At 35.8% G+C, this 25251-nt stretch overlaps 1 protein-coding gene across 17 annotated transcripts in view; it reads left to right on the top strand.

The window, feature by feature from the left end:
• The window catches only part of MBNL1 (muscleblind like splicing regulator 1), a 207503-nt gene that overhangs the window by 71218 nt on the left and 111034 nt on the right, over positions 1–25251 (top strand). For 2 of the 17 annotated variants that reach the window (XM_006936326.5, XM_045037418.1), the window contains exon 2: positions 19744–19863. The exons of 12 other annotated variants lie outside the window; for them this stretch is intronic. In XM_006936326.5, the coding sequence (XP_006936388.1) occupies positions 19858–19863 (6 nt within the window). In that variant the 5' untranslated portion in view covers positions 19744–19857. Of the gene's footprint in view, positions 1–6382; positions 7115–19743; positions 19864–23247; positions 23802–25251 lie in introns of those variants that run through there. 3 more of the 17 variants (XM_045037421.1, XM_045037419.1, XM_019810552.3) reach the window with 3 other exon arrangements.

Below are 25251 nucleotides of genomic sequence, written 5' to 3'. Positions count from 1 at the left end.
ATTGTACCAAAGGTATCTATCCATTATTTGATAAAAAAAATTAAAAATCAATGTTTATCTTGATGTATAAATGTGCATTATCACATACTAGGTTTTTCACTTACCTGTTATCAGGAGAAAATACCCCTTAACCTCTCAACATATGTATCACTTGACATTGAACTCAGTGGGGTAATATTAGTAAAATACAGTGTTTATATCATTGTCTGTGCATATAAACCCATTTCTAAATGCAGTTATCCATGAATGAAAAAGTGGTTGTAACCAGCTGTTCCAAATTTAATTTCATTTAAAACTAATGTCTCTTTAGCTCTATGCTGGTCTAAAATAAATAATTCACATTTGATATTTCAGACACTATATTATTTATGTAAATTTCTTCTTAAAAGACTCACCTAAGACTTTTTTTCGAAAATAAAATTGATGTTTATTCAATAACGTACCAGCACAGAGTAGCAGATTAAATATTAAAGTCCCATTTTTTTCATGATTTGCACTATCCCTACTTTATTCTTTCTATGCCCATATAGAGTTGCTTACTTGGTAAAATATCTACCACTTACTTCCTCAAAGGTGTAAAGAAGTAGCCAAGTCCATGATGTTCTAGTTACCACATCCTCATTTTCCCCCTTTCACTGCGACTCAGAATTGATAGGGATCCAAATCAAGTCCTGTAAAATGGTCTCTTTCTCTGTAAGGTTTTAAAGGTGCTGGCCTAGTTCACAAGCTTGGGACTTTTGACTTTGGTTTGAAATAGGAGAGTATACACTTTTTGCAGGAAGAAGAGAAAAACCCAGCCTCCTGATTTTACTGGTTCTTCAGGAATAATATAGCCTATTAGTTTCCCACAAGCTAGCTTCAGCTTTTCCTTTGCAGTAGTGTGTGCATTTTTGTTATATATAATTCAGAATATGAATTGTGCATTTACAGTTTGATTTACTAAGCCGTGCCACTGCCTTCTTGTTAAGGATATCGATTATTACCCATTCTATCCTGTGCATTGATTTAGTACGTGGCAATGAGTTAGTTGTATTACTTGATGTTGAAAAAGGATCAAATATATGTTCAAAGGAGATGCTTCCAGTCTATTTAATTGAGTTGGCTATTTAGGCTTTTAACATGTGAAACAATCAGGAAAAAGTACAGAAGGGCAGGAAAATAAAATTTGTTTTCAGCATTTTAGAAGATGCCAAAAATTATGCACTGAGGCCTTCCTGGAATTACATGGTCATCTAATATTTAGTGAGCAGATGTGTAAAACCTGGGGTTTTCTTTTAAAAATTAAGGGGGGGGGGTAGCACCCTCAGATGTTCAAGTTTTATTGATAAAAATTTACTTCTCTTTAAGAATGGTTTCGTGAAGAAATTACAGATTATTGAATATAAGTAGAAGTAATAAGTAGGATGTATACCTGTCTGGGGTACTCACATTTTGGGAGGATTGTGAAGAGAGAAAGTTAAGTGAAATAATCAAGCTAGGAACCAATGAGTTTTTTTTTTTTTTTCTTTTTGGAATCAAATGAGTTTTTTTAATCTACTGTTTCATGTTTCACAGTTAAAAATATTTTTCGGTGTATATAACAGCATGTAAGATAAGGCTGATATTTACTTAGTTTCTTTAACATAAATCGTTTGACTTTTCTAAACTTTAAACAGCCCACACTTAATGTAAAAAAAATTAACCCTCAGAATGAGATCATAGTACCATGGTTCTCTGATGAATGTTACCTTTTGTTTTAGCAGCTCAGTTGGCTCTAATCCATGGAAAAGTTTTTATTTCCCATCAGCTTCCAAGGTAGGAGCCAAACCAAAGTTAAAGAAACATTTTCCAGCAGACAAGTCTCTACAGATAATACCAACAGTCGAAGAGCATGCACTTGTGCGTTCTCTCTCTGTCTCTGTCTCTCTCTTTTTCTCTCTTTCTTTTACAGAAGTATTAGGTCAGGAAACAATACTGAGATACTGATAATGAAAGGGACTTTCGTGTCAATAAAGGTGCTCCTTATTAATCCTTCCTAGTCACATTATGACCTCAAAGTTTGTTTGCTTACATTTTCAGAATATATTTACTTCAGAACGATTGAAGAAGGACCACTCTGTCCCTATGTTAATATCTTCCAGGGCTTTTGATCTACAACCTTTTCTTACCTCTGGTTTATTTGGCTAGCATTTGATTTTTGAAGAATGAGGAAACATAAACAATTATGATTTTTTTTTAATGCCTATTAAAATACCGGCCTCAAAAGACCTGCAAGTTCACAACTTGTTAACAGTAGAAATGTGAAAAGCTCAGCATTGAATGTAGAGAGTGTATAGAAGATGGTGCCAGTTGGACCACTTACCCCTCAAATACCTACTAGACCCAAACCTTTCCCCTGCCTAGTGATCGACCATACTAACAGCAGGATTCCCTTAATTGCATGTGAGTCAACAGCTTACGTGGCATGCCCACCGTGTGCCAAACAGCATCTCGGGTACTTTTCCAGGCTTCCGGCACAAAGCAAAAAAGACTTGGAAAAGTATATTCCCCCTTCCTCACCTCCTCCCCCCACCACTCGCGCTACCACCTAGACTTACTCAGTTGAAATCTCTAAACCAAGAAACAGAGCCAGATATATTTTTAAACAACTCTATGTTCCTGGTTAACAAACACTCTTTTAACGTTGCTGAGAGATTCAGGGAACGTCATAGTTTTGCCATGACTTCTCAATCTATATAGAAGATGTGTGTTTTTTTTCCTAAGGATAGAACCATCTGGAAACCTTTGCATGCTCCAGACTCTCTCACACACAGCTGGCTTTTACTTTCTGATTTGCACCATAGATAAATTTTAAAACAAGATTGGTAAGAACAAAATAATCCCACCTACTTAGTAATTTCTTATTCATAGTTAGAAAATGGAGTCACTTCATTTCATTAATGTCCCCATTAGGTTTCAGATTCAAGAATAGTTTTTCTCTCTAAATGACATTCCCTATGATCTCTGTTCCCTAAAAAAAATGCTATTTGATGTATGTTGATTACAATTAGCAGGTTTCCATATGTTGTGTATTTTGCATGTTGCTATGTCTTTTATAATAGCCACTTGGTTAAAAAAAAAAAAGTGTTACTTTTAAGCCTTGTAATGTTTGTCCACAAATGTGGAGTTTCAGTGATCACATGGTTGACTTCATAACCTTTTTTGGTACAGAATTTCATATTTCTTACGTATTTTATTTATTACCTGCAAATAACTCCATACAGAGTAATCTCCAAATAACTCTTATGTGTTCTCTTTGAATTTCTGATTGATAATTATTTATAGCACTGAAGTTAAAAGCGATGATAGTCTGTTATCACTTAGGGACCTTCTTTTGTTCATTTGACCTTTTACCTTTGAGTAAAATGGATTTAAATGTCTGAAACTTTTCTTGCATAAGTGGTAGTCCTCAGACATAGCAAATATGTTCTGTGTGGATATAGTTTTTCAAATTAACAATGCATGAAAATGGTACTGAGACCCCAAATGCTGTAGCTTTGGAACTTTATACATAAATTGCATGTGTTGTTGTAGGAAATGGAAAATGGATGGTCAGCCTTAGCCTGTAGTATATTTTGACAGCATGAATGAGTCAAGCAAGCAATTTTCCAGACTGTTTAATAGTACAAAGGAAAGGGCTTCTAAGGAAGTTATTCTTATGACTGGCTGAAAATATTTTTCTGAGTAACTGTTCTAGAGAAAAACAGGTCATCGTTGGAAGAAAAATGAAATCTCAAGTTATCAACATTCTGAAAGTGATTTGATCACTAAAATGTGTTTCTCTTATGACAAAACTCCTTAAAAGGATACTGCTTCATACATTTCCAATTATTTAATGAATATTATCTTGAAAGTCAACAAGAAATTATGCGACATCATTATACATTTTAGCTCAACCATCGTGGCAGAACATTGGCCATTCTATTTCTTGAACGGTTGTTTTTTTTATTCTAGTAGCACAGATAACACCGCATCATCATAAACTTAAAGATCCAATGTTTTAGGTTAATAAAATTACGGCAAATTTATTCCACCATGTGGTTTTAAACTATATTTGAATGAAAATAGGGCTTGATCTATGGAAAATCACTCTTCTAGGTGGTTTGAAAAGATGCATTGTCCAACAGCAAGTCTTCACCCGGTGACAGGGTTCAGTGTGAGCTTGAATGGATTCCAACCACGGGGTTTATCATTACTGCATAGATCTTTGAAAGGACAGGCTGCAAATCTGGTCTCTAAGCCATGACTAGCTCTTATGTCAATTTGAAGAATAGAAATAAAATCAATACAGATTAAAAAAATAAAAGACACTCTGCAGTCATTCACAGACTGCAGCCAGCTTTCAAATTATAATATCCTGGCTAGTTAAGTACCCTTGATTATTGTGATTTTTCAATACGAGGTTAATGTTTAAAATTTGGCATTTAACCTACTAATCTCATTTTTATGTGTACTGTTGGAAGTGTTTCTAGTATTTTTGAAGTCACTTGAAAGAAAATTGAGATTTAGCCTTAGTTCCACGTAGAGTTTTTGACCAGAGAAACTATGTGAAGGCAAATCACTCTGTAGTCAAGACTCCACTGCAAGTGACGCTTTATAAAAAATTTAAGAATGAAAACCTCAGCTGCTAGGTTTTTCCATGGAAAACCTGACAATTTTTTTGCCTAAATTTAAGTTTTTTTTTTCATTTTAAAGGATTGTTTATGTAATAATGTTCAAGGGTTTTGCTTGATATTTAGAGGTAAGTTGTTTTTTGTCATTTTCGCTATTGAACTCCAGTGATGCCTAGATTCTTAGGATTGCAGTTAGAAGAGTCTTTAGAAACAATGTCATACAATTCATTTTTTTTTTTCACAGATTTGGAAACTGAGGAGCCATCAGTGAGGTTAGGGCTCAATTATGGTCATAAAGATCCTAAGATCATCAGGAACCTTTAAATATGACTAGTCAATAGGTCATAGCAAAAACTGGAATATCTTGTCTTCCATTTCTCACAAATGGCTTTACTGACACACCTGATTGATGAAAACTGCTATTCAGGTCAGGTCACTGCTTTTTATTGCTATTAAGGTGGATAACTTTCTTGACTATTCTGATGCCTTGATGACTGGTGTCATTAAAGGTTTACCGTGTTTGCTGTTTAATAGCAGGATCTTCAAAAAAAAAAGTATGTATGTATATACCCAAGTTTGTTCTAAAACTAATAAAAGGATATACAGGACACAGTTTAAAATTATAGTAACATATATAATACTCTATGTTTTAAATTCTACAATAGCCAGTGGATTCTTCCAGACGCTTTTTTGTTTGTTTGCTAACCTCTTGCATCTGTACCCAACCTGTGGTTACAGTTGACAGGTGAATTTAATTCTTCCTCTGTGCTCTTACTTCTAAGAGGCTCTCATTGTACAGTAATTATCAAAAGAGACATACTCTATGAAACGACTAACTCTTCTTCTCTACTTTTCCCTAGCATTCTATGTATCATAGAATGAATCACATTGTACCTGATTTTACAGTTCATTTGTTCATGTTTCTTTTTTTCCCCACTAGCTTATAAGCTCCTTAAGCATGGGAAGCTTACATTAATCACCTCTGTATGTATGGTGTTCTGTATAGCCTTGGCATTTATTAAGGGTTTCATGAATTGAAAGCAATGTTTCTTCCTGACCATGACCAATAATTTTGAGCAGACTTTATGTGCTTTTAAATTCAACTTTAGAGAATTTTTTTTCTTGGAATGGGACATTTGTTGGATAGCAACATATACACTGTTTCTGTAAGGAATCCTTCATTTATGGTGGGACTCAAACAGTTGAGTTGCTCTGGCATTATAGTGGATTGTTTGTATTCTCTTGTAAATTTCTGAAACAGGCCTTTATTTGCCCTCATGCCATGTTTTGTATGTTATCTTGTGCATGCAGAACATAGGGAACTGCTCAGGCTTCCTGAAACATGGCTGTATATACAGCCCATGTCCCTAATGGAGAATGATAATTGGTTGGTGCAGTGGCACAATACAGTTATTTTTCTAACAATATTAGCTCTCTGTTAGTAAAGTGCTTTGTTAGGAAAGTGTCAAGTTTATGTAGAATATTTACCCTTCAAAAGTTGCACAGGGGAAGTGGTATTACCAGGATAGCAACATTATCAGTCTTTTCTTTCTTTCTTTTTCTTTTTCTTTTTCTTTTTCTTTTTCTTTTTCTTTTTCTTTTTCTTTTTTTCTTTCTCTCTCTTTCTTTCTTTCTTTCTTTCTTTCTTTCTTTCTTTCTTTCTTTCTTTCTTTCTTTCTTTCCTTCCTTCCTTCCTTCCTTCCTTCCTTCCTTCCTTCCTTCCTTCCTTCCTTCTTTTTTTTTTTTTAACTCTATTGAGAATACTGAGAGGAATCTTGGTTAGTGTTCGTGCTTATTGTGAGAGGAATATCCTGGGAACCAGACTGCAACTGTAGCAACTATAATAGTTGTTATATTATGGAACTAATAGTAGCAAAGATTTTTATAGGGAGATCTCTATATCTCTGTTGCACTTAAATTTCGACACTAATTTTAGAAGAAAAAAAAAAGTTCTGTCTTCCGAGTGCTGAAAACTTTACAGTGTTGTAGATCTTCAACCTGAAGTAGAAAAGACCATCTTTGCTTCTGAAAAGTATCAATGCCTACGCCCTGCCTCTTGTTAACCTGCTCATTACTTTTCCCCTCCAGTAGTTATTTTAGGAGCTGTATGATATAAGCTGTTTTAGAAAGAAATGAAAAGTTCTAGAGGGGCAAAAATGATTTGGATTATGTGTTGATACCAATAGTCCTAGCAATTAAATGTTTGAGAAGAAACCTATATTTATCCACTGCGAAGAGGGTCATCAGGGGGGATTAAAAATTTAGTACTTTAGGCTCATTAAGGATTAGAGTGGAGTAATTATGTAGCTGTTAACAAATGCTTCAATCTCCACTTGAACATTAAGATATATTACTCCTTGAGACTTATTGGCCCTCTTCAAGGAGCTTCACAATTTTGTAAATGTCATCTACTTTGAGAATAAATTCTGCTGATCCATTATTTTAGATTTGGCATGCTTTTCTGCAGAGTGTTTTCAGAAAAGGTAAGGTCTTGAAAATAATCTTAAAGAGATACGGGCTGTATAGAGTTTCTCCCCTTGGCATGAAGCAGTACTTACTGTCTGGAACAGGGAGCCTCTTCATACGTTGCTCAAAAGAGGAATTTAGAGAAGACCTTCGTGCAGCATTTATTTTGTTTGCTGATGATTATGAGGCTAGTCTGATTTTCTAATCTTGCAAGTTGGGAAATAATTAAAATGTTCCGGAAATAGCAAATTGAGCCCGGTATGCCATTCTTCATGGTGCAAATTGCAAGGAGTATTCCATCAGTAACTGCGTATCTGTTTTTTCAGGTTAGGCTTCCTATTTGTATAGCTAGTCAGTAACATGTTAACTTCAAAACATGTTAATTTCAAAATGTTATTTTCAGATCCACTTAGAAACTAACTGGAAGAGATAGTGATATTTGTTTTCTCTTGACTTTTTTGTTTTGCTTTGTTGTTTGTTTGTTTAATCTGGACAGATCACTTTTCAGCTAAGGCAGTCTTTTAATCACTAAGCCAAAGCCTAGTCACTCATATGCTTCTAATAAGTTAGGTTATATTACTATTATATAGAAATATGAAAACTCATGCATTAGTTACAAGGTTATTTTACTGCATGAAAATGCAGTGACCGTAGACGCACATTAGAATTCTACCATACTCCTGGCATAGACCATTGTAGTTAGTTTTAACTGCTGTGTTCCCTGTCTGGAAGCTTTTAAAAAGCGGAGGTTGTGCCTTGGTCATCTATGAATCTTTGGTGCCTGCCCATGGGTCTAACATGTGGTAGACTTCCAATAAATATTATATTGCTTTACTATTATGAAAATGGAACAAAACGTGGAATACCAGTTGAAATATTAGCTCCTAATTTATGCCATAACCTTCTTAACCTTACTTCCAAACTTTACAGAGAAACTATTAAACTAATTAACAGACGTTACAGTTATAAATTAGACCATACATTTCATCACAAGTTGACACAGTCACCTCTTTAAAAGTCCTCTTTCATTCAAGGAAATGAAAATTAGCATTGTGTACAGAACACTAGAATTATTTTACTTGGATTTTCACTTCTCAACTAATGGTGATATCAAAAAGATAAAAATACACATCTGGACTCTCATCTAAGTCTGATAATTCGACTGGAAAAAATGTCAGTTTAGTTAAGTAACAATATTGGTTGGTTGAGATATTTTATGTACTAGAAAACAGTGTTGTTGATTGATTTTTTCATTTTTGAATATGTATTCTGTGAATTTTTCTCGCCTATGGCACTAGACTGAAAAAGTGGTATTTTTCTGCCATTGGTAAGCATTATGAGTAAAAAAATCAATAGTTAAATTGACCCAATAAAAGATGTCTGGGACTTACTGTTGAGACAAGATCATCAGAAGACAAAGTATACAGACTCTAACAAGGCTCAGAAGCATCTTTTGCATTTGTTTTGCATATGTATTAAATAGCATCCACGGTGCTAATGAATTGCATTTTTTTTTCTTTGGAGTCTGTTTAAGCCAGGATTCTGTTAACTAATGGATAGGCTGCAGGTTCCTTAGAGCCAGAGTCAGTAACAGGTCAGCAACAGACTTCCCACATGCCAAAAATGGAGGCATCTGGTTTAAGGTTGCTAGACCTCTAAAGAAATTTGTATATAATTTGGCTTTTTTTGCTTTGCTGATCACTACTTGCTTCTCCTCAGCATTATATTTGCATTCTATGTGAAAAATAGATTTAATATTTCATTAAGATTTTATCTAGATATATTTATTTATCAGACACTGTTGTTAAATGGTAAAGGGACTTCATAAGGAGATAAGATCAATATGGTAATATTAATAATTCTAACTCTCTTTTATGCACATATAAAATTCATCTAACTATGCTTATTCATTCCATACTATTGTTAAATGAGTAACTCAAAGGAATTTTTTTAAAGCAATGGTGTAAATATACACATATTAATCATTTGAACTCCATTTTATATACATATATCTGCATATTTTTTAATTTTTTTAATGTTTATGTTTGTGTGTGTGTGTGTGTGTGTGTGTGTGTGTGTGTGTGAGACAGAGAGAGAGAGAGAGAGAGCGAGAGAGAGAGAGAGAGGGAGCGAGCACAAGCGGGGAGGGGCAGCAGAATCCAAAGCAGGCTCCAGGCTCTGAGCTGTCAACACAGAGCCCGATGCTGGACTTGAACTCATGAACCACGAGATCATGACCTCAGCCAAAGTCAGATGCTGAACCAACTGAGCCTCCCAGGCAACCCTGCATATTCTTTATAAATAAGACATACATATATATAAATCCAGTTTTACTATTGGCTTTTTTTTCTCTCCTTCCTTCTGATCAGTATCATTCAACACCTTGTATATGGCAGGAAGTCTATAAAACACAGGGTACGCAAAAGTAATCTCCCTTTTTTTAGTTGCAATGTCTGTTGCTGACCCACATCAAGTAATTTCCTTCAACGATATTTTCATTTTTAACTTTTCCAGTTTGAAATAAATCCTCTTATGTGTTACCTGAGGGAGGAATAGTTTAGCAGGAAATCACTTACTAATCACAGTTCATTAATCACATAGAAAGAATACTTTTTTAAATGTCAACTCTTCACTCATAGAAAACGTATGTTTCCTTGTGGAATCTCAATGAATTACTGTTTGTCCTCATTGCCTTTCATACATTATATTCCTTAGGTGTTCATGAATTGCACATACAAATTGGCTATTACTCAAGTACAGAGTCTTGTAATCAGAGATAGCAGGTGTACCTTTTCTTTGATTTTCCTGTTATCTTCTTGACCATATAATCAGGCTGTTATTTCTCTATCTGAGTAGCTTAGTGAAGGCTATGGCCAGTGGTATGCTGGAGCTGGCTCACATAAGACTTCTTTCCAACTCCAGGTTAAGTGATGTCATGTTGGCATCTTGAAATTGGCCATGGTAGGAGTGTTTACACCATGGAAATTGACAACTCAGGGTCCTTCCCTCTCCAGAGAGCCACTTAGACACTTAGCAGCACCCACTGTGTTAGTGTCATCTCTTCTTCTTTAAATCATTTGACCATGTAGAATTTTATTTCCAAATATTTTTCCCCACATTTTTGGCGACACTCAGAACATTTCTCAGCATACCACTTGCTAACTGAGTGACTGAGCAAGTTACTTAGGCCTTCCGTGTCCCAGTGTCCTGATGTCTATGTTAGGGATAATAATAGTACCTACCTCGGGATTGATGTGAGGTTGAATGAGAAATACATTTATCTCAGTATATTAGCAAAATGCCTGATGCACAGGCACTCCATGATATGAGCACTCCAATAATACTACCTGAACTTGTCTCTCTGTGCCTTAACTAATAGATATTTATTGATCCCATACTAAATATTTAGCGTTTTGTTGAATCCACTGGGTTATTGATTGAGGCCCAATGCCTGTAACAGTGAGTATTAGTGATAGTGCCCTATTGCAAAACACTTCCTCTTTTGCTATTCCAACCTAATGTCTTTTGTCCTTTCTGTCTTTTGGCTTAGAATTTTTTTCCTCCCCTAAAATAGTTTTGTGTACTTTTTCCATATAACCTTATCCTCACCCCAGCCCTGGCCATGTTATTGTCCTGTCTCCTTGTGTCTACGGTATGCCCCATTCATCTCTGTCTTCGGCACAAGAATTGTAATTATGTACCTCTCTCCCTCTCTCAATTTGAGCACATGGTTTGTGACTTACCACTTTGTGTTCTTACCGTTTAGTGAAATACTGGATATGTAGTACACCAACTAGAAACACATGTTCACTCATTGTTGACTGAAGAAATAAGACGGACTTTGCTCATAAAGACCTTATTACTTGGTTGAAGAGGTAACACATATACATGGGGAATGAAGGTGAACAAGAAAGCATTTTAATAATAGTATCTATGTTTTTAGGTTTTTTAAGTTTATAATTTATTTTCAGATATAGATGATTTTTGTAAGTAGGTTTAAGTCAGTTGTGTTTCTGTTACAGATATAGATATTTATGTTCACAGATATAAATGGATTGTTAGGCCAGCCAGATCAGATGGTTAGAAGCGAAGTCTAGCTTGTCAAGTAGGTTTTGTGACTTTGGTTCAAAAATATAATATGAAATTCAGTTGTTCTTCCAGGTAGTAACTGTTTCTCTTTTGCTTTCTGTTTGTGGTGTGGTTTTGTTTTGTTTTAGTTTTGTTTTGTTTAGCTTTTAAAAATTATTATGGCAATTTTCAAACATATACAAAAATTAGAGAAAATATTGTAGCAACCTCTATGTATGTATGAATCAGCATTTTGTATGCATGTGTCCATATGTGCATCAGTCAACATTTTGCCCATTTTGTTTTGTTTCTTACCTCTCACATACCTTTTATCCCTGATGTATTTTAAAACAAATTCGGACATCCTATTAGTTTACCTATAAATTCTTTAGTATGCATCTGTCTGTGACAGATTAGAACTTCTTTTAAATATAATGCTGTTTCCAAATCTATCAAAACTGACAATAATTTCATTGTATTACCTAGTACCCACGTTACGTTTAATTTCCCCCTGTTGTCAGAGCAAGATCTATTTTTACAGGTGGAGTGATCAGATGAGCATCTAAACAAGATTTACACATTCCATTTGGAAGTGAGGTCTTTTGACATTCTTTTAGTCTGTGATAGTTTCTGCTCCTTTTTTTTCTTCCCATGCCTTTATCTGTTGAAGACTTTAGTCACTGTCCTGAAGAAGATTTGAGATTCTGAATGTAACTAGTTGTTTCCCTGTGTATTGTTGACCATGTTCTTCCATCTCCCTGGTTTTCTGGAGACTAGAAATTAAAGCTATCATTGAGTTGAGTTGTAATGCTATTTATTATTTGGTGTGAATACCTCCTAGATGGTGCTGTGTACTTTCAATTGCATCTCACCAAAGGGGCATAATTTCTGTTGTACTCACATTTAATGATGCTAAAATCTGTCGATAAGTTCAGGCCAGCCTAGGCCAAGCCTATAAAGTTCTTTATCAGACTTGGATTAGTGTTTCATCTCATTGTTCATTATTGCATAGCTTCATGATTTCTTTTAAGGATTGCCAAATGATGACTTTTCATTCTATCATTCCTGCTGCATTCATTACCTGTAATTTTTCTATAGAGAACTTTTTTTAGTAACTAATTGGCACTTTCGTCATACAGTTTATATTAGAAAGGTGGAGAAAAATGCATGAGTTTTATTTATCTATTCCAGAATATAATTTCTTAATGCATGACCCAAATATAGTTATAGATACATTCAAAGTATTCTAACAAATTTTGATAAAATTTCCCTTGGGGATATTCTTTGAGTTATTTCTCTTAATCCTCTTTTGTTGATTATTACATTTTGAGAATATTCCTTCCCTTGTGGTGACAGGAAGTCTCTTCTCCTTCCTTTTGTGTTTACCATAATATACCTCTATATGATTGAATTTATCCACTTAGAAGATACTTATTGAGCATGTTTTTTTGGGGGGAAGACAGGTAAGCACTGTGCGAGTCACTGGGCATATGCACACAAGCCCTGCCTTTTTCATAGAGTTATATAGTTTGGATTCATTTTCTATGTATAATGTGATGTGATTAAGAGAAATATGTATATGAATCTGGTTTTGGTTACTATAATATTTTGATGTCCTGTATTATAAATATGAACCAAGAATGCTTTAACTGACTTTAGAGTTCCTGGGCGTAGAGTCCAAAATAGGGATAATAAAGAGGCTTAAAGTTAAGTTGTTGGTGCTGACCCAAAGAAAAATGACATGTCTCCATATAGGGCATTGTATGCGACAAGCCATGAAATTTTAATTTTTGTTATTTGAAAAAGTGAGAAGAGGGAATGATGGGGATTCCCCCCCCCAAAAAAAAAACTGAAAGTAAATGGGAAGCTCTTCTGCTATTTTAACTTAAGCAAATGTACTTGAACTTTATTTGACTTTTATTTCCAGAAAGTGAAGGTGACATTTTAGGGATGTATTTATCTCCTGTAATTAAAGTCTGTTTTGTCAGATTTTTAAAAGATGTTTTTGGGTTTTAGAGAAGGTACAATTCTTAAGACCCTTGTGAACATTTTCTTGTGTGAATAGCCAGTGTAAACGGGAGTAGTAAGGTTCTGTTCTCTCTGTGGGATCCTGTGACTCTGAGGTCATATAATATTGGATTCACCAAAAAGTGGATTATGTAAATCTGAGGTTATGATTAATATTTTGTTAGGCATGCCATATTAGCTTATAAACTTTGGGTATATTACTTAAATACTCATTGTAATTTTAAAACGCTTCTCAGAGGCTTTCTCTGAGATAAAAACTCTACTCCTGTTCAGATAGTATATAGCTATATAGTTGTTATGATTGTTTAAAATTAGGGTGGAAGTCAAGTTCTGGGCATGTAATTAAAATAACTTTTTGCAATTGAGAATCAGTAGCTGGGAAAACTTTACATGCTGCTTGTAAGTCTATGCTAACATGTTTTATGATGTTATGGAGAAGTGCTGGGAAGCAAGAGAATTTTAAGAGAAGTGGCATTATGTTTGCTTTGCTAGCACTTATCAGGAAATTTGCAAGGAGACAAAAAGCTAAGCCCTTTAATTGTGATGTCTGGTAACTGAGGATTAGACTGAATTTAGCTTTGAAGATCAACAAATGGGCATTTATATTATGTCGATTGAAAGAAGAGTTGCATTTTTGGCGTGAGGAGATAGCTTAATCTGTATAGCACAAAAGCCTACCCAAAAAAGTGGGCTAATATCTAAATATTGACTATTTTAATCTGTTGAAAACGGAAGGCTAGCATCAAGGGTACAGTAGTAAAATTCTAAAAGGAGTTGTTGAAAAGTAAATGTTACGCAACATGAAAAGAATACCAGGGGAAAAACTGACAGAGTAGAATAACAGGAAGATTAGTCATTTCTGGAAGGGAAAAAAAAAGGTGGAGAGAGGGGGAAGAAATATTTTAAACAGGAATGCAGAACTGGAAGTGCTAGTGCTAAGAGACAGATAGGAGCTAATTTAGGAGTGAAACGGAGCCTAAAAAAGGAAAAATACTGGTCACATTTCATCATGCAATATAAAGTTTATATGAACAAATAAAAATAAAAACGGGGACCATTCTCTGTTGGTAACTGAGAGAACCCTGTAAAAGAATGATGTTTACTTCTTAGCCTATTTGACTTGGCTGAGGTCAGCCAGCAGTGCCAAATGCGCGTAAAGAAAATGTATTTCTTTGAAAACACACTTAATGTCCTACTCTTTTCAGGGGTTGGATAAAATGAAAGCATCCTGGACATTTTAAAATACGTGTGCTATTTGGCTTGACATAATTCTCACTTACACATTTCCTTATCTGACTACTGAAGGAGTAGCAGTCTCCCGAGTATTTTAAGAATTATTTCTGGAAATCCTCAAAAAATATAAATTGCAACTCACTATGTATCTTAAAAAATATATAACAATCCTTATAACAGAAAACAAGAAAGTAAACTTCACAAGTGTGTGTGTGTGTGTGTGTGTGTGTGTGTGTGTGTGTGTGTAATCCCATTAGTCCATAGTTTCTACCCAGGTAGCAGGGGCATTTGTGGAACAGATTTGGCTGCGCACATTTTCCAACTGCTCTGAGTGTTCTCATCTGTCAGATGGGAACAATAATATGCCTGCCTTAAAGTTGTGCAATGAAGATTAACTGAACTAGTAGACATACTCATATACCTAACACGGAGGTGGCGTTTTGTTCTTTTAATTTATAATCTTGTCCCCAAGGCATGGAACACAGGCTTGTATGATACATTTCCAGCTAACACATGAGAAATTGGACCGGTGCAGGAGAGGCTCTTACTCATGCCCTTGACAACTTAAGCTGTTATTTGATAGGTTTCATATGTATTCATACTTGACAAATGTAAATGAATTATTTCTCTTGGCCATTGCTTACTAACTCCAGTAAACAATGAACTGCATAAAGGTATTAAAGTAGATCTCTCTAGTGTTATATAAGCACGATGTCAGGACAAAATCTGCTTATTCTTCTATTAGGAAAGATACACTAGTATTATTGAAATGTAGAAAATGGCTTAATGTATATTGAAATAAAGATAAATTAATCAAATTTAGAGACCCAAGACTTCTGTTATTTTATGTAACTATATGTAATATGTCATCCTGTGTTACTGAATTAATAGAAATGTGATATATAATCAGGAAAGCATTTCCTGTTGATTTTATGACAAATTCCAGTTCTTTCATAGCTCATGTGCACATAACTTGCTGAGATAAATTCTAACTCCAGGACAAAATTTGGTATTGTCTGAACACCAAATACTACTAAAAAATCTTCCTGTTTCTCTCTCCTCGTCCTCTCTTTCTCTTCCCTTTCTGTCTTTACACACACACACACACACACACACACAGACACACACACACACAGAGTCCCTGGGCATAACCTGCATAGGAAATGTTTATTTTCCATACTAAAGGAAACAAATGTTATCTCGAACACTGAAAGTCCTTCCTTTTCCTGGTTTGGAAACACTAAGTCACACTGAGTTGCTTGTAGATTTTCTTTAGCTAGCATTTAGGTTTATTTAAAGCATAAAGTTGTGAGGACAGAATGACTCAGGGGTTTGTAATGCACAATTAGAGCTTTTCACTTTTAGGTCACCATTTTATATTTGGCTGACTTCGTGTTAGTTAAGAATTGGTAATAGTGCGTTGTTTACTTTCAGGACAACCTGGGGAGCTCACTGCAGCCTTACCTGTTTTGATCAAAGTGTGGCCTAGAGTTGGTGCTTATCAATCCCTTTCTTTCCAGATAAAGCCAAATTCAAGGAATTAAATAAAAGAGAGTATACCCAGTAAAAGCTGATGAATAAAAAGCTGCTAATGTATTCATCTACAGATATGACTTCTGTTGTTTGATATCTTTCTAAAGTCTTAAAATGACCCAAACTTATATTTCTCTGTTTTTAATTGCACTGTCATTAACATCAGCAAGAAATAATAATTGTTGCTGCAGTAGATAACTTGAACAGTCAGAAAAATATATATATTCAATATCTATATATCTGTATCTATGTATCTAGAGACAGAGATATACAGATATTTAATATTAAGTATCTAATCTATTAAATATCTAAATATTTAATATTAAATATCTGTATATATCTATATATAGATATATATCTGTATTTTTTCTATATCTAGATATCTAGAACTATCTATATATAGATATTTGAATATATATTTTTAGATAGAGATATATAGATATTTGGAAGATATATAGATATCTGGATGACTGCATAAATGAGTCATGATCTTCCTAGTCTATCACTTAGTAGTGCCAAGGTCATAGAAATCATTTGTTATGATCTGTCTTATGTAAAAGCCTATGAAGTTACTTTGTTTTCCTCATCCAAAAAGATGTCAGAATGTGTTGTTTTTTTTTTTTAGAATTTTTGAATAACTTTTGTGTTAATTTAGTGTTAACATTGAAGACAGATAAATTTAAATCTTGTTGTCAGCCAAAGAGTGAATCAAGCTTATGTGGGTACGATGTATAATGCCACCACTCAAGGAACTCTGCAGAGAAGATAATTGTCTAGAAATTGGGTAAAGAATTGTTACCTTCCTTCTTTGGAAACTTTTGATTTCAAAAATAATCGAGAGTAAATAGACTCTAATGCATCACCTCAGGCTGTGCCACATGGGCACCTAAATTTCTTCTTGCTAAATGCCACCAAATGGCTGTATTTCTTACAGCTTATGGCTAAATTCTGACAGAGGGTATATGACTTCACCATAACTGTATTTTTTCTCTGAAGTTTTCATAGTTTCTTGTGCTAATTTATATTAGGTTAAAGCCGAAAAAGCTGAAGCTAGCCAAACTTTGTCCAGAGGGTTGGGCCTGCTGCCAAATTAAAGAGAGAGATTGGTTTCCATATTCTCCATTGGTTTCGCAGTCTTATATTTGCAACTGTAGGTGCTCGATTTGAGCTGTCTGCGATTACCCAGATGGCTTTGTGTCCTCAAGAGCTCATTCAAAGACGGTCATTTCAACTGCTGAATATTCAAGGAAGTACCTTGGTCCAAGGTTGGTTCAGCCCATATCTCAAGGGATGATCCTCAGATTTCTGAAGCTTCCTCTGATCTCACAATTATTGTCACAATTATTGTCTTGGTCCTGCATACAATTAAATGTATAATTAAATGATGCGAATAAAATAGAAGTATGGCTGCCAGCAATGGTAATCCCCCAAACACGATGACCAGTACTGTGATGATGATAATGTTACTGCCCTGTTAGTGTTTCTGAAGATAAGATATACTTGGGAAAAAATGTGACAACTGAATTTGTCCTCTCCTTTTTTAAAAAAAAAATTAGATGTTTGTTCATTTTTGACAGAGAGAGAGAGAGAGAGAGAGAGAGAGAGAGAGAGAGAGAGAGAAAGTGAGAAAGTGGGAGAGGGGCAGAGAGAGAGGGAGACACAGAATCTTAAGCAGGCTCCAGGCTCTGAGCTGTCAGCCCAGAGCCTGACCCGGGGCTCGAACTCATGAACTGTGAGATCATGACCTGAGCTGAAGTTGGACACCCGACTAACTGAGCTACTCAAGTGCCCCTGTCCTTGACTTTTATTAAAATGTGAGAATCGCAGGTTGCATTTAATTCCTTAAGTTAGTAAACACCATTAAGAGAAGTGAATGTGGACTTGTGTATCATATTAGCTGACGTACTTGATGCATTATTAAGTTTTTCAGAAGAGACAGAAATAGCCAAACGTCCTCCCACCAGGGTTCTGGCCAGCCCTGACGTTTCTTACTCCCTTTCTTTAAGGATAACATGACATCAGCTTTTGAGAGGCAGTGGAGGGTAGGTATAAGGGGGAAACCACAACTTCAGGAGCTGCCTTCCCTGGATCCAGAGTTGACATTTGTTCCATAGTAGTCATATAAGTTTGGCAACTTCCTTAGCACTCTATGCCCCTAAATCTTCCAGAGTACCCTGCTAAATGGGAGCATATCTGCCTCTTTGGGGTGTTGTGAACCTAATAATACAGGTCAAGGACTTAATGGAATTTTCATGGCCCATAATATCTACCATCATGCATGTTAACTATTATCAAATCATAATTTTATGTAAACATGTTCTAGTGTCTATCGTATTAAAGGTACATTTGCAGTACAGAAAACTGTGAAAACAAAAGTGAATGTTGGATTTTAGCAAACTGTTTAAGGGCCCCACTTCTGGAACTGGGCGACCCTGGGTTCAAGTCAGTTGTGAGCTCTGTGACTTCGAACATGTGATGGCACCCGGCTGAGCCTCCCTTTCCTCATTTGCAAAATGGGGTGGTGATTACATCTGATCTGTAGTGGTTCAGAAGGTTAAATGGGATAACTCTTGTAAAGCACTAAGAACAGTGCCTGGCACTCCTGGAGCATTCAGTAAGTGTTAGTGATTGTTCCTGCTATTGCTTTGAGGATGAGGTAAACACGTGAAGTAGTAATATGACAAGAAACATATACTAAGATTCTGTGAATGTAGGGTTTCACTTTTGCCACTGAGAATTTGTATTCTCTACCGTGCAGAGAACAATGCTTCTGTATTCTCGTATTTATGACTCTTTAATTGATGATTATTTTCTTAATACGTAAATAGCACTTACTTAGTAAGTAAAGTATTTTTACTTTTATACTTTATGATAATACTTTATAAGTATTATTTACTTAGTAAATAGCATTTACTTACTAAGAAAATAATCATCTGTTTTACACTTACCCTTGGTTGAGCTATTTAAATTTTTTAAAGATCTCTAGGTGATTTTTCTATCTATAGGATTTTGGCTCTGATAAATCAGTTTAGTAAAGTAAATGCTTTGTTAATGATGTTATCTGCTTGACTCTGTTGTGCAGCCGTATTCTAGCCACTCGTTAAGTTGAACAGTACTGGAAGGAAAAACAACTCATCAGTAACATCCAAATGGGAATGAAATATAGAAGCAAAGAGAAGTCATTGTTCCTTCTGTAAAATAAAGAGCATAAGACCCGATATTTCCCCATCTGTTGGGAGGGTTGTAAAGATTATGAAAACATTAGCGTTTGCAAAAAGCGATTCTATGCCAGGAAGGCAGATAGAACATTAGGAAAGAAAGGACCAAAATTGCACGATGGCATTTATTTTATATAGTAACATCCTTTCTTTCATTAACAGGAAATTTTAGGGCAATCCACTTGCTTATTAGGAGCGAGGAGGGTGAATGAATTCTTAAAAGGATTCATCAAGGCTTCCTCATAATAAAGTAAACCTTTAAGAACATGTTTTCCATAGAATTAGAAACTTAGAATTTCATAGTAACAGTGTATTTATCACCTTGTTTGGGGAGCAGATTTTTAAGCATGATCACAGGAAAACACCTGTTTTGACACTCTGGGAAAGGTGCAAACATACGGGCAAACTCTGTCTAGGTGTAGAGTAAACAAGAGTGCTTTGGCTAGCATCCTGCAAGGAGCTGGGTCTAAATGGTCTGCTCCTGCTTCTGCTGCTGCTGCTGCTGCTAATACTGCTGGGAAGGAAAAGTGGCTGACCTGGCATATCCTTTACTCTTGGTGCTGCAGCAGTCACTCAGGAAATGTTGTTTAAGGGGAACCTTCTGGATCCTTTTCATGGCACCATGGCGAGAAGAAGCCGTATCTTATCTATTGAAGATAAAGCATGGAGTTGGCTAATGGATGCTGGTGAGTGAATAAGGCAAATGGGGAGCCAGTTCGCAAAGATCTCTTTTGGGAAGGGCTGATCTCTCGAGGACTGACATGGCGCCCATTGGAAAGTGGCCTCGGATAATCTGAACACCAGAATGTTGTTTTAGAGGGGAATCATAGTTCTACCACTGGTGACCTGATCTGTGACCTTATATCCATTCCATGAATGAAGTTCTTATTTGTTCCCAGCTTTACTACTTGAAGATACTAATCCTGAGGTTTGTTAGATACCTCTGTACATGGAACATGGTTTGCAGTGTAATTTCCACTATTTTATTTTTGCTCTTGTTTTTCTCTTGACCCACAGTGACTTAAAAAAAAAAAAGACTTTTTAGTATGTGAAAGCCAGTTTTCCTCCTTTCAATTCTAAATGAGCACTTCCTTTTTTAACAGCAGTAGACTATAGAATTTGAACTTAAGAAATTATTTAGTATGCATAATTCTTGCCAGGAATATTCTTTTCAATTCAAGATAATTATGTAAGCAAATTAGTAAGATATTGGCTATATTAGTTAGATAGTTGCACAAGATTAGTCTTTAACATTGCTATTGTATCCATGTACCAATACAAGGTAGTTTCTTTGAGTAAATTTCTCTGTTAGTAAAGTGTATAATTTGAGTGGGGTATCTCACTTGTTCTCACTCTAAAATTTTCTTTTCCCATTTTGCCAAAAACTACTACATGACTTAAAATACATGTATTTCTCTTCCATCTTATAATTTAGAACACACATGAATATATGCCAATTCATAGTTTACCTATGTCTTTCATTAAACAATTGGAAGATATAGAAAGAAGTTTTCCAAAGGTGAAGGCCGAATTTTCCTAGAATAGTTAATCTGTGTTTAATAGGTTTTCCATTAAAAAAAGGTAGACAGTTAAGTTTAGGAATTTATAGTAGCATTATAAAGGCTCTGACAAGCCATGTAGGAAGATAACTGTTTACTAAGAAATTTTCTTTTTTTTTTTAAATTTTTTCAACGTTTTTATTTATTTTTGGGACAGAGAGAGATAGAGCATGAACGGGGGAGGGTCAGAGAGAGAGGGAGACACAGAATCGGAAACAGGCTCCAGGCTCCGAGCCATCAGCCCAGAGCCTGACACGGGGCTCGAACTCACGGACCGCGAGATCGTGACCTGGCTGAAGTCGGACGCTTAACCGACTGCGCCACCCAGGCGCCCCTATTGAGAAATTTTCTTGATCACAGTCCTCCTAAGTGCCCTGCTCCTGCCACATTTTTGATTAGTGCCTTTTCACATGTGGTACCACCATTCAGCCAATGAATCGTTATTGAGCACCTGCTGTGTTTCCAGGCTAACTAGGTACAGGGATACAATTGTGAGCACATTTGTCAAAAATTTCTCACCTTGTGATGCTTAACAGCAGGGAGAACACAGGTTTAGGTGATTTGATCTTATTACTTTAGTAAGATACTTCAGTAGCAGTAGAATGTATATTTTTAAATGGCTAGTACTGATTTTTCTATTTCCACCGAAAATAATCCTGACATACCATGTGATCTAAAGAGTTTTGCAAATGAATCCATGTTGCCGTTTTGCATTTGGTAACATTTACTCGCTCACATTTTTTTGTTTTAGTTATTGTTGGCTAGATGGTTGAAACTGATTTTCATGAGTGGGGTTGACAACACAGGTCAGAAAAACAAGCTGTAATTGATGTTTTAGATTTATTCAAAGTCAGACTATACATTTTTTTAAAGTCCACTTCCCTTTGGTTTCCACCAGTATGGCTCACTCAGTCTTTCCTTATCCAAAGCTATCATACTGAAAATATTGTGTTTTAAAATATTAAGTTTTAGTTCACACCAACATCTAAACTTAGAGGCACTGTTTATACAATAAAAAATATTTTTTTTTAAATTTTTTTTTCAACGTTTATTTATTTTTGGGACAGAGAGAGAGCATGAACAGGCGAGGGGCAGAGAGAGAGGGAGACACAGAATCGGAAACAGGCTCCAGGCTCTGAGCCATCAGCCCAGAGCCCGACGCGGGGGATCGAACTCACAGAGCGCGAGATCGTGACCTGGCTGAAGTCGGACGCTTAACCGACTGCGCCACCCAGGCGCCCCCAATAAAAAATATTTTTAAGGGGAAATTCAGATTCTCCATCCTTTTCCCTCATAAATTCTCAGTTCTCTCAAATTTAAAGTACTAGCTGCCTGGGCAGTACTTAGTATTATGTAGCCTAAGGATTATTTCATTTTATAAAAGTGGTGGGCCCTTAGTGATGTAGGGGATGTAAGTAAATTTGCCCAACAAGCGCTGCTTTTATTGTGTGTGTTATTAACTATATGTCTATATCTATATGGTGAGGCATGGAAATCAACCTTTCCTAAAACAGCATGATTTCAGCTACTTGATACCCAGGTAAAAGATTATTATTAATATTTTGGCTAACTTGAATTTAAAAACATACGTAAGTCAATATGTGAAGTCAAGAATTGCATCCATGTAACCGCCATCAAGCAGCAGATTTTCTTCTTATTTAATTCTGAAACAAGCATAAAATGGCACCCATGGTTAATTTGTTTCTAGTCGTGAAAAAATGATAGCTCCTAAATTAACCTGATTATTTTTATTTTGACACATATTAGGAATTATTAAAGTTCTGTCAGCGTTTATATTTCATTCCTTACTTGATTTTATCCAGCTCCTCGAAGCAGAATTGTCTTAGGGTCTGTCTCTTGTACCTTTTTGATATTTAATATTCAGCGGGCTCCTTCGGACGAGCTCCTGAGGGCTTGTGAGTCATTGAAGAGCTGTGAAAAGTGGTTAACAAGCTAGAAGGAGCTCTCTGGAAAACAGAACATGATCAAGTCCAGCTTCTGGAGAGTCTTAGCGAGCGGTTTATGTGACCATGCATTAACACCTAGCACATTAATCACACTTTCCTGTCTTCCTCCTCTGTTCTTCCTCCCTCTTCTTCTGTGCCTTCTTCTTTTAATTTCTGAACACTCCGTGTCCAGTTCTTTTTCTTCATATTCTTTTTCTCTCATCTTACTGCATTCCTCCTCCAGCCTTCCTCATCTCACCAGGATAGGAGGTGGTATATTTGATAAAGCATTTGTTGTTCTTATTTAAAAAGCAATTTTATTTCTCAAGTTAAAATCAGGTTCAGTTTAAACTTCGGTTACATTTTGTCCTCTGATAATGGACAGCTTTGCCTTTTAATTTCTGCTGCCTTGTGGATTAGCAGCCTGTGATTTTTTTGTATTTGTGAGTTTTCTTAATATGAATGTTAGAACGACAGGATTTAGGAATTTTATGTCACTTACTAGATTGTTAAGCTCAAACACAGTAGGCATACTGTAATATGTCTTCCTTACTTTTCTTTCTAGACTAGAGCTCCATATCTCCCCCTCAACTGTGTTTTTGGCTCTCTTATGGGATGCTAGAATGGCCTGTCTCCATGTATTTTGTTGCATTTCGCCATTGCTTCTTGTGTTCTGTCGGGGAATTTTGGTGATTCTTTTCAAGCGCTACCTGAGCTCTGTGCTAGTTGTTCCGTTCCCCCAGGGTCTTGTGCTGTGTGGTCATGTCTCCACTTCCTCCGCCCTGTCCATTGACAGAGCCTGGGTTCCCTGATGGCTGCCTCTATACCCTTGTGAGGGCGGGAGTATTCCTTCCCCTGCTGCTACAATTGAGCCCGTGCTGGGTACCACATTGCCCTCTACACTTGCTTTCAGTTGTTAAGGCTTCCCAAGCTTTGGCTGTGGCTCAGTGATCCTGCTGTCAAAACCCTGAAGCTTTTCTAGCATCGACACTCAGTGGTAGCAGCAGGTGTTGGGATTTCTCCAAGCCCCTAAGACCCTGGGAGCAAGAGAATGGCCGTTTGACATAGACCTCAGGACTTTTCAAAGCACCAAGAAACGTCTGCAGAAGATATGTAAAGGTAAGATTCTGATTTCTCTAGGAAGCTGTTCTAGAAGCTGAAAACCTACAGCCATGGATTCAATGTAGACTAAATAGCTAAAGAATATCCTTGGGGAACTCTGTGCTTGATGATAGAGCCAGAATATGAGTCTTTGGTTGGGTAACTACGTATTAAAATGCCTCTTTTGGGAATTTGGTATGATAGCATTTCTAATCTATTTTATTTATATTAAACTTGGCATTGAATAGATTAAAAAATGTTTTTTCCATTCTTTGAATTGGAATCTATGAAGCACTCTTTTCTCTTTCACAGTCTACATTGTGTATTCAGTAAGAGAAATCTTGAGAATTAAAACAGTTAAAACAGTAAAAAATAAAGTACAAGTTATTTGTTTCCAAATGCCTGTATTTTGTTTACTTCTGTTAATGTTTAAGACTAGAAATATTAAATTACTATTTCCTTAATTTCTTTACACTCAAATTTCTAAAGCCATAATTAATTCAAAAGGAATGGGAAGAGGTGTTCAGATCGCGGTACTTCAAGGGTACAATATTGTCCTTTGTCAAACATTACTGCTTAGCATTCTAAATGTAGCATTTCTCTTCTTTTAGGGCTTGATTTTCAGTTTTTTAAAGGGGAATCATTCCCCGCCCCTAATTTTTGGGAAAAAAAATCACTCCATATGGGTGTAAATAACCTGGATGGGGGGGGGCAGGGGGAGAGGGAGAGAGAGATCAGCAGCATCTTGGAGTGAACAGCACAGTCACCTATCTCTTCAGCATTATTTACAACTTTTATTCTTTGCCCTGCCTCCATTCATAAGCAGTAATCTGTGAAGTGATATTAAGACAGCTCTTCTAGTATGAGATCCTCAGTGGCCTTACTTTTCATTCATCTCTTTTTTGTCCTTTGTTTTCTTTTCAATGTGGACTCAATCTGTTAATTGATGCCCTGTAGTTGGAATCAAGGCTATTAGCTGTCACATTGGAACTCCTTCATCTCAATAACTGAATGTGTAACTGAGGTTTTAAAAATGAAAAAGAGTATTTACTAATAGCCATACAAAATGAAGCAAGGTTTCTCTTTGATAGTGCCTATTTAGAATGCTTGTTTTTTTAAAACTAAAAGACGTTCAACAAAGTATTTTATTTACACTTGAAAATAACCCAGTTTTATTTCCTCGAGACCTCGAAAGTATAAGTGAATGGAATGTCTTGAAGTCTTTCTGGTGCGTTAAATCGGGTAATTGATTTCATGTGTAAAAACAGAAGAGGACAGTTGTAATGCTTTAATTCTTAACATTTATAATAAGTTTATAGTTTTTGAAAATATAAGGCACAGTCTCAAGCCGGGAGTTTGCATTATTCTCAGGTTGGCTTCTGAAGTACATTTTCCTTTTTCTATTTATTTATAATTCTTATAATCTTCTAGGACAAGAATTGAAACAATGTATGTACTTAATTATCAT

This window comes from Felis catus, chromosome C2 (assembly GCF_018350175.1).
Source record: "Felis catus isolate Fca126 chromosome C2, F.catus_Fca126_mat1.0, whole genome shotgun sequence".
NCBI lineage: Eukaryota > Metazoa > Chordata > Mammalia > Carnivora > Felidae > Felis > Felis catus.
The sequence above is the reverse complement of the archived record's forward strand: the minus strand, read 5'-3'. Positions and strand labels throughout refer to the sequence as shown.